This window comes from Herpailurus yagouaroundi, unplaced genomic scaffold (genome assembly GCF_014898765.1).
Source record: "Herpailurus yagouaroundi ecotype Mexico unplaced genomic scaffold, PumYag 67681, whole genome shotgun sequence".
NCBI classification, from domain to species: domain Eukaryota; kingdom Metazoa; phylum Chordata; class Mammalia; order Carnivora; family Felidae; genus Herpailurus; species Herpailurus yagouaroundi.
This window is the reverse complement of record NW_024420481.1, coordinates 1,411,444-1,424,034: the sequence shown is the minus strand read 5'-3', so window position 1 is coordinate 1,424,034 and position 12,591 is coordinate 1,411,444. Positions and strand designations below refer to the sequence as shown.

The following is a 12,591-nucleotide window of genomic DNA, read 5'->3' as shown; positions in this document are numbered from 1 at the left end:
TTGTGCTATATGCTAACTAACTTGGATGTAAATTTTTTTTAAAAAAGAAACAAAATGGATACCTACCTTTTACAATCCTCAAGAGCTTCATTCTGGGACTTTATTTATTTTCAACGGAAATTCAAGTTCATTCACATTCTACTGCCTTGTAACCCTCAAAATCAATGACTTCTTGAGTCCCCAAATAACTTACTAAAGTAAGTACTTAGTAAAGTACATTTACGTCGAGACCCAAGTCCAAGTGGTAGATTGGGCCCCATGCAGAGTGATAAAAGGGGTAAACTATACTCCAAGGGCTTCCTTTGATCCTTGTGTTCAGCACCAAGGGTCTGGGGAGCTCAGTCGGTTAAGTGTCCGACTTCAGCTCAGGTCATGATCTCACGTTTGTGGGCCTGAGCCCCACGTCGGGCTCTGTGCTGACAGCAAGGAACCTGGAGCCTGCTTTGGATTTTGTGTCTCCCTCTCTCTCTGCCCCTTCCCTGCTTCTGCTGTCTCTGTCTCTCAAAAATGAATAAATGTTTAAAAATTAAAAAAAAAATGTTCAACACCATGGTTCCTTTGGGTTACAACTCTTGACCAACATTTGAGGTTTTCCTTTGGTTTAGAAGGGTCTGTTGAACTCTGATGCCAGTAATTTCAGAATCCTAGGGGCTGGGGTAGGAGTGGGAGTAGGGGTTATGATTACTTTGATAAAAGGCACGTTTTCTCAGACCTCTCTTAGAGGAGTTACTTCTCAAAATGGTATTTAGAAACAGAGAAGGGAAAATTATACATTCTTCCCTTTCCCCTTCGAACCACTAAGAGAATGGATCAATGGGCTCAGGAGAAAAAAGCTTATTTAGCATTTATGGTTTCATGATCATGAAGGTCCTGATGTCAAGGCTGAAGAGTAAAATATTCTGCTCTATGTCAGAATTACCTGTCTACTGATAGCTTTTATTGGATTTTATTAGTACGTAAGATACAGTTATGGAGTACTTACTAGGTGCCAGGCTCTGTTCTGAGTACTTTACGTGTCTATTAACTCATTTATACCTCAAAATAATCGTATGAGAGGAGTATTATCATTTCATTTCACAGATGAGAAAGCCGAGGTCCAAAGAGTTTAAGGGATTCACACATGATCGTCCAGTAAACGGCCAAGATTTGCATGGAGGCATTTTGGTTCTAGAATAGGTACTCTCAACTTCCTTGAGTATCGGAATGGCTTCTTTTGAGTAACAGAGAACAGTGAAGGAAACGTGAGGGCAGCACGTGGGGCTGGGCCTTCTCCACAGCTCCCCAGACCCAGCACAGGGTATCCACACACAGGGATGGGGAGGGATGTTTATCCACATGGATCAGTACTTGACTAGATCCTTGGATGAGAGGACATACTACTTAATAAACAACAAGGACTTATTCAGCCAATGCTATAACGTCACAATGGTTTAAGATGCCACAGGGGCGAAGAAAAAAATATATATGCCACTCACCGGCCCCTGCTCACCAAGAGTTCAACAGCTCAAGCAAACACTGCTGCACATGGAGAAAAAAAGAGCTACTTCAACAACAACAACTCCAGAAAACAATACACACATTTTACCAAAGTTCTAACATTTTGAAAGAACTGTAGCTATGTGGCAGAGATGATCAATTTCTACTAGGAAGTGGGGCATTACATATGAAAAAGGTTTGACATTATTTATGTAAGAATGAGGTGGTGTGGGTGCCTGGGTGGCTCAGTCGGTTAAGAGTCTGACTTCAGCTCAGGTCATGATCTCACAGTTTTTGAGTTCGAGCCCCGGGTCGGGCTCTCTGCTGTCAGCACAGAGCCTGCTTTGGATCCTCTGTGCCCCTCCGTCTCTGCCCCACCCCTGCTCTTTCTCACCCTCTTAAAAATAAATAAACTTGAAAAAAAAGAATGAGGTGCTTTGACTTGTTTACTTTGCGGGGGGGAGGGGGCAGCATGGTAGAAAGGGGACGTCATCAGGACTCAACATTTCTATATGAACTCAAATCAAAATCTGAGTTAGTGACCCATGACAATATATTAATAGCCAATTTCCAAGTCTTAGAAAATCCTTCAAGACTGACCAAGGTCTTTCTAAAGGCTAAAGTGTCTTGGGATTTTAGGAGGCAGTCTGTGTTTCATGGTAAAAGTCAATGGGAGGGAGGAAGAACCTTCATTTCCCTTTCGTAAGATACTCATTCCTGCCATCCTCAGGATATACATTTGACACTGATATCTGCACACCATTTCTGCTATAAAAAGGCTTTGCAGAAAAGTCCCCTTCTCTGCAAAGACTTTTCTAATATAGATTGCGACTTTCTACTAAATAACCTCCATTTTCCAAGCACCACATTAAAAACTACTGCAAGCAGCCTGAAGAAAAGAAAAATGCTGGAGAGGAACTCTTCACGCAGCCTGGATTTCGTTTCAGTAATTCAGAGCGAGCCTTAAGCCACATTACACAGTGATGGCAGTCAACAAGCTGCACTGAAGTTAAAAACACATTTCCTTTTAGTTTATTCCAGTCCCTGACATACATTTGCTGCAACGTTTTTTTTTTTGGTCTGCAAAGCCAATAGTACTGAACAAACAAAAAAAGATCTAGATTTTATCTGTTGCTTGGTAACATAAGCACCCGATAAAAATAAGGGGAAAATCTTTCCCAAAATTATGGTTAAAAAAAAGACAGGGAACCCAAACACGCTGTGAGACGTGACGCGTTTATTCAACAACTTCCTAGTTTTTGAATTCACTGAACACTCACGAAGAAAGGACGATGAGATGCTCCCATTTCCTTGAGAACAGGATTTTAATTTTTTTTTTTAACGTTTATTTATTTTTGGGACAGAGAGAGACAGAGCATGAACGGGGGAGGGGCAGAGAGAGAGGGAGACACAGAATCGGAAACAGGCTCCAGGCTCCGAGCCATCAGCCCAGAGCCCGATGCGGGGCTCGAACTCACGGACCGCGAGATCGTGACCTGGCTGAAGTCGGACGCTTAACCGACTGCGCCACCCAGACGCCCCGAGAATAGGATTTTAAAGACGTAACAAAACACATGGAATTAACCAGGACCCACTCAGGAATATTTATAGACACACTATAGGTAAGACTGAAGCATCAGTTGTACTGACCTCCTTACAGAGGGCTCTATTTTTGTCCTGAGAGTATGCCTCTCAGTTTCCTCAGTCCTCCACACTCCTCCCATCCCACTCCCTTCCCTATTAGCTAAAGTCCTACCTTCCTCTTTGCAATCCTACTGTTTATAAAGGTTGTGAGTGAAAACAAATATTAAGTGTTGAAAAAATGTCTACACCCTGCTTCTTAAAAGCTTTTTGTATAGGGGCACCAGGGTGGCTTATGTGGTTAAGCGTTCGACTCTTGATTTCAACTCAGGTCATGATCTCACGGTTTGTGGAATGGAGCCCTCCGTCGGGCTCTGCGCGGATAGCACAGAGCCTGCTTGGGATTCTCTGCCTCCGTCTCTGCCCCTACCCCCGCCCCCCACGTGCTCGCCCCCTCGCGTGCTCTCTCTCTCGTGTGTATGCATGTGCGCTTTCAAAATAGATAAACTTCTTTTAAAAAAAGCTTTTTGTATAGATTTATAAAATGTACATTTATCGTGATTCGGGAAATGGCAGAATAATTTGGGCAGCACTCCTGTATGTGCTGGGGCACTGTGGACACACAAAACTGAAGGGGGAGCTACGGAAATTGTTTTCAAGGCAGGACAATCATTTAGACATCACAATGTAAAGCACTGACTCCTAATTATAGCCCCTGTAGTTGGGGTGGGGGTGTAGACACAGTCCCATTATGTCAGTGTTAATTGAAACCATGAGAACGCAACTGTCTTTGGCATAGGAGCTATTAATTTGCATGGTGCATGCAACCACTTGTGCGTTCTTGAAAGACCACAACAGACTTCCCCCTTCCAGGCAAAACTGCTGTTAGGCAGGTAAATACGAAATGCATCACGAACCATGACAAGTACGACGGAGTAAGGAATACGGAGATGTGTAATGCCAGAGTACTCTTGAACCATTTGTTCCTAATTAAGGGGACTCTTCTGAAGCTGGGACTGTAAATCTCAGTGGAGTGAGCTGCAAGGCAAGTGTCCTTCAACTAAGAAGTGACTTTCTCTTGGAGTCAGTTAAGCCTGCTGGTGCTAATGGCCTTTAAAAGGTTTCAGTGATCATCAAATCATTGCTACACGTGTAACTACAACTCTTGTGTTGCAAAAGTTAGCTGGAAAAACAGGGCATCCGCTTACACACAGAAAAAGTGGGAACATGTTTGAGTTAGGTATACAGTAACTAGTCCCCAAGACCACAGTGCTTTTCCATATTTGACTTTGAAAGACACCTTTGTAGAGCGGGTGGGTAAGGTGGCGGTCCGGAATTAGGAAATCTATCCTCCTCTCTGAGAGGCCTTTCTTTTCCACACCCAAGAATAATTAATTCTATCAGACACCAAAAGAAGGAATGTCTATTTCTTGGGTTGCTCTAGCAACTGGCAGTGGTGGGAGCCCATATGAAAAACCAGTGCTTGGGTCCCCAAACCGGTCAAGAAGCTTATCTTATTAACCAAATATAGGGGTTTTTTTTCCAGCATGTTCAATTTGGAGTAAGGTTTTGATAGATCATTTACTGTCTTCCCTATACCACTGCATATTACAATTTTCTATTTCATAGTCATACTCTAGAAATTAGTGTAATAAATATTTTCTCAAATACCTAAGTATTCCTTGCAGGCTTCTAAGCAACAACATTACAGAGATGAGAGATTTTTTTTACACATATTGTGTTTTAACTCCTTTAGAAACTGATTTGATGCCCGAGTGTCTTATTACTGTGTAATTTAAATAACATAACCCAACGTAGCTGAAGGGTTTGCTTTTAAGTTAGTCCTTAGTCTACAAGAAGCTCAGCAGGGAAGCACAACATTATTTAAAAAGTTTACGGGGCTCCCGGGTGGCTTAGTCGGTTAAGCATCCGACTTCAGCTCAGGTCATGATGTCGTGGTTCGTGGGTTCGAGCCCCGCATCGGGCTCTGTGCTGACAGCTCGGAGCCTGGAGCCTGCTTCAGGTTCTGTGTCTCCCTCCTTCTCTGCCCTTCCCCCACTTGTGCTCTGTCGCTCTCTCTCGCTCTCTCTCTCAAAAATAAACAAACATTAAAAAAAAGATCTTAAAAAAAGCTTCCAATTGCAAATACAAACTTTAAAGCAGACATGAAAGAGTATCTTCAACTAAACAAGTGGCAAGTGATGTTTACTCAAAGTAAATCAAGCCCTACAGCTTGTGTTCACTGTATTCTCACAAAACTACGCAAATATCTCTTAGGCAGATACGAGAATACAGTGACCGTAGAATACACATTAACTCTGAAACAAATTCAGGGTTATATTTAGAAAGGAACGTTCTCCAACAACGTAACAGTACTAAGCTACGCAGGAAATCTCTTGCTTAAAAAAAAAAATTCATACCAAAAGAAACATCAGAAATGGATCGTGACTCTTACTTTGAGTCACATGCTCCTTACGGCATAGGCTAAGGGCGTTTGGATCTTACATACCAAAGCCGATCTTGCTGATTTCCCACCATGAATTCTGAGAAGCAGGTCAAGAAGAATGTGACACCGGGAAACCACAACTGCTTCCTTGTCCCTACCCTGGGAAGTGGGCTGGTGTGGACAATGGCAAACCTTCTGGCCCTCAACCTTCTCATCGGTGACGAAGGGTCTCGAAATCACTTCTTGTTTTATCTACAGCCTTCTACCCCAAGTGGGAGGTTCTGGAATCTCAGTTCTCTAGGGGGTCTCCAACTTTGCAAAGGTAGGCTAACCAGACTTGTGCTGGCCTGTCCCTTTACCCAAGAATCGAAAGGGGGATGTTTAATTTAAAAGCAACCACTTTTCAGACGCTTACAAAAAGGGCTTTCTCCTTGTCTTTCTCTTCAGCGCGAGTCTGCACACATGCACACACGTACACAAGCAGGCCCACACACTCATTCAAGTCACATAGCAGCGCCTGTCTGCCTATCCAGATCAGGATGAAGCCAAGGACTTGCTGAAGAAGGGCAGATGTGTGAGGTGAGCTACAATGTAAATGACTTTGATCTGGAGTCACTGTGCCTTGTTTCGGGACTCTGACACGAGCACCTACAGGATTCATAATGGATGCTGGGGTTGGCAGAAGTTCAGCAATCAGATTATTCCTTTAATTATAACCACCATCCCCCCACGTGCACACATCCACCCTCCTATGCCTCAAGAAATCGTTGCAATTTGTAAGGAAAATATCAGGAGAAAAAGGAGTGAACAGAAACATGCTGGAAAGAATTGTTTCCTGCAAATTCATGGCCTGGAGATGAGAGAGAACAAACAAAACTGAAATAACGAATGCAACCAATCAACGAATCCTCGTATCACCCAATCCTAGTACGAAATATCCCATAAGCATCTAATCTTTTACGGCACACAATTCATCAGAATCTTCTCTTTGCTGGGTTAACGCAAGTTTTGTCTCTAACTAGGGTAACCATGAATCCCGGTCCACTAGGGACAATCCTATTGCTTATTTCAAATTAGTGGCACATGTGGTCTGGGTAGGGCTGTGAATAAGCACCTCTCGGTTTCGACGATAAGCATCCTGGTTTGGACGATAAATTGAATGGTCACTTGAACTCTAGATGAACTGGTAGACAATCAGATTGATATTCCAGTTGTGTCGCTGTTCAGTTTTTATTTTGACCTCTCCTTCAGTCCCCCAAACAACCAAATGGCCTAAGTAAGAGCTGCTGACCTTATGACTGCAATTTTTTTTAGCAAATGGACTACAATTTAGTTTTTTCCTTTGGAGGCCGGAATGTAATGGCACCGAGATCAGTCCTCCAGAAGGTAATGTGCCCCAGGTTATTCTGTTCCCTTACTGGTATTAAGTCATGGAAGGGTAGAGGTGGAAAGGCCTTCAAATTTTGTCTTTTTTTCTGGGGAAGGGGGAGTAAAGGAGCCATAGAACCATTTCCCCCTCAGAATCTGACTCAATACTCGACTTGGCAAAGGGGAAAGCAAAGCTTCTCCGGTGCAGCCAGGAGGTGAAGTCCCCGTGTCTCTCTTCCTCTCCTCAAGGAGGCCCCTGAGACACCTTCTTAAGGGGCTTCAAAGAACTCAGTCCAATTCCTTCAATTTACAAATGAGGAAACTGTAATATATTCATTCTGTCTATTGGTACTTCTATAAACAAAGCCATAAGTCAAGAGCAGGTGGCCCACACTGATGGTCATAGAAAGCTCTGCCTTCTCAAGAGCATGGAGTACACCTTAAAACATAGAACAAGGAAACACGCAGGAATGGATGTTAAATACTGTTCCAGACTGCGACCGGCAGGCCCAAACCCAGTCACTCAAAGCAACTAAATATGGAACCTGTCTGCTTCTTCCTCTGGAGGGGAAGTAGAATAGGAGGCAAAAAGAGTATGGCGAGATTAAACTCAGTTTGAAAATGAAGGTCCCAAAGTGAACATACAATCTGCTTCTAAGAATAGCTACCAAGGAAACCACTGAAAAGAATGACGATGTTCCTCACAGCATGGTCTCTAACTATACGGCGTACGTGTATCGGGCCAATGTGTGCGAGGGAAAAAGGCAAGAGAGAGAAGAGAGCAGAACAGAAGAAAACCGTTCTCGAGCCCACGTATTTGTCTACCTCCCAAACTTCCTCTTAAAATGCAACAACACAGGGGTGCCCAGGTGGCTCAGCCGGTTAAGCATCAGACTCTCGATTTCGGCTTCGGTCATGATCTCAAGTTCGTGACATCGAGCCCCACACGGGGCGCTGAGCTGACCGCGTGCAGCCTACTTGGGATTCTCTCTCTCTCTCTCTCTCTCTCTCTCTCTCTCTCTCTCTCTATCTCTATGCCCCTCCTCTGTCCATGCTCTCTCTCTCTCAAAACAAATAAACATTAGATAGATAGATAGATAGATAGATAGATAGATAGATAGATAGAAAGAAAGAATGAAACAACACACACAAAAAAACACAGGATGCAGCCAGTGCTTACCACGGACACTTTGCTCACTACATCCCTCGCAACTGCCAAGCCCTGAGCAAAAGTACGGGCTGCTACAAACGCACGGGTGACCTGCAGCTTCAGCTTCCGAGGGACATCTCCAAAGGGCTTCAGCTGCTCGGTGTACTTGCTCACACATTCCAGGTACTCGTCTGTAAAGTGGTACTGGGAGTTCACCAGGCGGAACATCCGCTCCAGAAGGCGAGCCCAGAAGTCACTTAGCATCTCTTCCAGGTTGACGCTTCCCGCCACATAGTAGCGCTTCAGCTCTCCGAAGAGATCTTTAAATAGCTCAGAATTCTGCATGTATAAGCGGCCATATGTCTTCACGAACATGTCATTGAGGGATTTCTCTGCATTTTCCAGCAGTTCTTTGAAGAATTCTAAAAACCAAACAAAAACAAAAAAGAAGAAGAAAAAGAAAGAAAGGGTTTTCAGTAACTGAATAACGGAGGGCTCTTCGGGTCCATTTGAAGACTGAAAAAAAAATCAGAGAATTAAACTGGAAAACATGCTCACATAGGTGGATTTCTTTCGAGGGGATGTGGCATTGCTGGTCGTTTGTCAACGAAAGGAAACCTAGGTCACAAGTCACAAAGTCTCAGGGGGAAAAAAAGAATATTTTAGACCAAGAACTTCTCGGAAGTCAATATAAAACACACACACAGCCAGACATTTCTCTCATTCAGTCACAAGGTAAAGAAAGAACCAGATAAAAATGGGTACATGAAGTCTAAAACATGAGATCTGCCAGAACTTTCTTACCATAAGACTCTAAACCAAAGCCAATGATGCCTCTGAATTGAAACCTAACACCAGTGGACAGGTATTTTCAAAACATGTTGTTTTACTTGGACACATTTTTTTTTCTTTTTCTCCTTACATCTACATGACATGTAAGAACGCTACCCAGGAAATGCTAGCGGACAAGAAACATATGAAACACCCTAAAAGCTAGCACTGAGATTTTCCACAACTAAGTTCACAGGTGTTCCCTGGGACATTAGTACAAATTGGGGTATCCAAGCTGACCTTGGGTTCTTAAAGGATTCATATGGTAACATCATGAGATTCTTGGTGGGAAGTGGGGAGGAGAGAGAGAGAAATGTCTAACAGACTCAACCACAGATCTGGTATATTTATAGGACAACAGGGAAAACTAAAATAAATAAGAATTCCTGGTTATTTTGGATTTACATTTTTGGCCTGAGTGTTAAAGATAGTAATCTCTTAAGTACACATGGCAAATTAGTTTCTCCCGAAGCTTTTCTTAGGCAGGTCAGAGAAGAGCTAATGGTGCATCTGTATCAATAATTCTTCAAGAATCTATGGTTGGTATAAAAATAAACACTTCATGACATCAAGTGTATAAGCAGGAAATGTAATAAATACCGAAGCAAAATATAAGGACATCAATTAAGAAATTGCCTCCAGGGGTGCCTGGGTGGCTCAGTTGGTTAAGCATCTGACTCTTGGTTTTGATTCCGGTCATGCTCTCGCAGTTGGTGAGTTCAGGCCCCACATCGGGCTCTGCTTGCTTGGGATATTCATTTATTCATTCATTCATTCATTCATTCATTCATTCATTCATATTCTGTCTGTCTGTCTCTCTCTCTCTCTCCACCCCCGCCCCGTGCTCTTCCCCGCCTCCTTCCCTCCTTCCTTCTCTCTCTCTCTCTCTCTCTGTGTCAAAAATAAATAAATAAATAAACTTAACCAAAAAAAGTGCCTCCAACCAAACAAGGAGTAGCAAAGAAAATATGGTGCCTCTTTCAAAGCCAGAAGAACATTAACAATCTTATCAAAATGCAATAGGGTGACAAAGCCATTATCTTCTCATAATGGGAAAGCATAATGGCAGGCAAATCAGAGGCTGAAAGCTGCTTTCAAATAGTTTCTCAAAACCTGCACTGGAAACACAGAAGCCTTTTGGAGGGGATGCGTGCCTTTGCTTACTTCCAAGAGATTCCATACCTATGTCCCTAACTCGTCACCACGCATAGTTGCTTGATGCTTGAGGCTGAAATCCACAGTCTTCTGCATTCCAGCTTTATAAACTATGTGTGTTTTGTTTGTGGGGGTAGTTTTGCACAGAGAACGGCTCTTTCCTTTTCCTTTGGTTGAGCTTTTCTTTCTACTACCATTTATCTTGCATTTCCTGGGCTTTCTTCAAGGAGAGAAAGGAAAATGGATTCTCTCCGAAGAGGTTTAAAAAAAAAAAAAAAAAAAAAAGGTTGGGAGGCCAAGTCAACTCCTCACTTCCATTACAACTGCACAGTCTGGCATTTTTACCAACGTTCTGTCCCTGGAATTAGACCAGAAAGAACACAAGGAGATAGGGGAACTATATGAAAACCATTATTCAAATCAGGTACCTGAGAGGCCTCTGATTCTCTCCAAAATCCTAAGTGATTCTCAAGTGTGGCCCCAAGACAGGCAAGCATCACCACATCACCAGGATACTTGTTGGAAATGCCAAGTTCTTGGGCCCCACCCTAAACCCACTGGATCCGAGGCCCTGGGGATGGAGCCCAACCATCTACAACCCTGCTTCCCCTAACATGTGAGAACCACTCACCTCTCAATAGGGATCAACACCAGCTCAGGGCTGTGCTAATATGAAGCATGTGGGTTAAGCGTTTTAATTAGAGGAAAATGTCTTTCCAATGAATTGGATTTTTAAAATTTTTTTTCTTGCATTCTTGGGTATGATTTATGATGTTTTCGGGGGGACAAATGTTCCTGTGTGGAAGTCTCTACTAAGTGTGCAGATGCAGGTAGCACTTTTCTAGAATTCAAAGCTGGGGAGTCTTGCGGTAAGAAGAGACCTTAGTACATGTCCAATGAGTTGCACACATAGCTCCCACATACTGGAAAAACAAAGCCTGGTCGTTGAGATCAAAATGCAAGCCTTCTGTCAATCCAGTGCTATTAATATTTCACAATCCAAAAGAGAAGATTCCAAAGGTAACCACAGGCCCTTCCTTAATATTGGATTTTTATTACAGTGCTCATAAAATTGGCACACGTCATTTAGCGTAGAAGTAGGATGTTGAAAATTATTTGACTTGTGCTTTGATGACTCACTTAATAAGTAACTCTGAATACTCGCATTTCTAGTGAATGGCATCCACAGGTTTTAAGGGTAGGGGCAGAGTGGCATTTCAAAGGTATTTTAATTTAAAACATCTATAAAATGTCAGAGTTCGTTGTTCAGGCTTCAAAGTGCTCCAGGTCAATGAAATGCTCAGACACTAAACATTTTATGGACAAAAATAAAAGTCTTAGAGTTCGTCATTCAGATCAAAAATCTATGGGTTGGTGTAGCTCTGTATAACATAGCTTTGGAGTATAAGAGAAATGATCTAATTAAGAGGAGAACCGATTTCAAACCGGCATGCCCTCTGTCTAACACCATCATGGACCTTACTTTGTTTCCCATGACTCAAATCCGGTCTAGAAAGGGTGTGTGTGTGTGTGTGTGTGTGTGTATGTGTGTGTGTGTGTGTGTGAAGCACATGCGCTGTGTGTTATGTTAATTTAAACTTTAAGAGATTAGCTTGGCGCTACATACATATTAAATTCTAATTCCTTTGATTGTTCAGAAAATTCATTTCCTTTCCTTCACACTTTAAAGACTCTTTAGTGTGGCTATATAAGTTGCAAATATAAAGATCGTTTGAGTGGGCTATATATAGAAATTCTATAAAACTGATATAACAAGTTAAAATCTGATAATTTAATCCCTCCTAATGGCTATGCAATTTGACAAGTATTTACTGACTGGCTATTAGGGGCTCAAATCAAAGCACACTGTTTTACCATGCATTTTAACCTTCTTGCCGAATCAGACTCCGATCAGCATTTCCAGAAAGACAAATTTCCTTCATCCAATTCACCTTCACTATACCGCCAACCCTCCACACGTGGTTTTACGTGCCCCAGAGATTTTTAAAGCATCTATAAAATCCTTAATCCTTCGTTTCATATAGCAAGTTTTAAAATATTCGTCTCTTTCACCTATGGAAGTTAACAGAACGAAAGTGAAGGGATCCCAAGAACCCAAACTAATTTCTCTTTGGACTTCTTATGGTCCTGTTTGGTTGGACTATGTGGCCTATGCCATTTGCCTCGGACACCTTGCAAGGATGGCAGGCATAGTTTAAATTCTAAAATCCATACTAAGGGGCACCTGGGTGGCTCAGGCACCTGGGTGGCTCAGGTGGCTCAGCCCAACTTTGGCTCAGGTCACGATCTCACGGTTCATGAGTTCAAGCCCCACATCAGGCTCCCTGCTCTCAGAGCCTGCTTCAGATCCTCTGCTCTCTCTCTCTGCCCCTCCCCCCAAAAACAAACAAAAAAAACATTAAAAAATAAATAAAACAAGATCCATACCAATTACTAGGCACCTGGGTGGGTCAGTCAGTTAGCATCTGACTCTTGATTTCAGGTCAGGTCACGATCTCACCGTTCGTGAGTTTGAGCCCCAGGTTGGGCTCTGTACTGACAGTGTGGAGCCTGATTGGGATTT

The 12,591-nt window shown here is 42.8% G+C and overlaps 1 protein-coding gene across 1 annotated transcript in view; it reads right to left on the bottom strand.

The window, feature by feature from the left end:
• The window catches only part of GPC4 (glypican 4), a 111,034-nt gene that overhangs the window by 14,316 nt on the left and 84,127 nt on the right, over positions 1-12,591 (bottom strand). Inside the window, exon 3 of the mRNA XM_040468142.1 lies at positions 8,052-8,443. Within this exon, the coding sequence (XP_040324076.1) occupies positions 8,052-8,443 (392 nt within the window). The remainder of the gene's footprint in view (positions 1-8,051; positions 8,444-12,591) is intronic.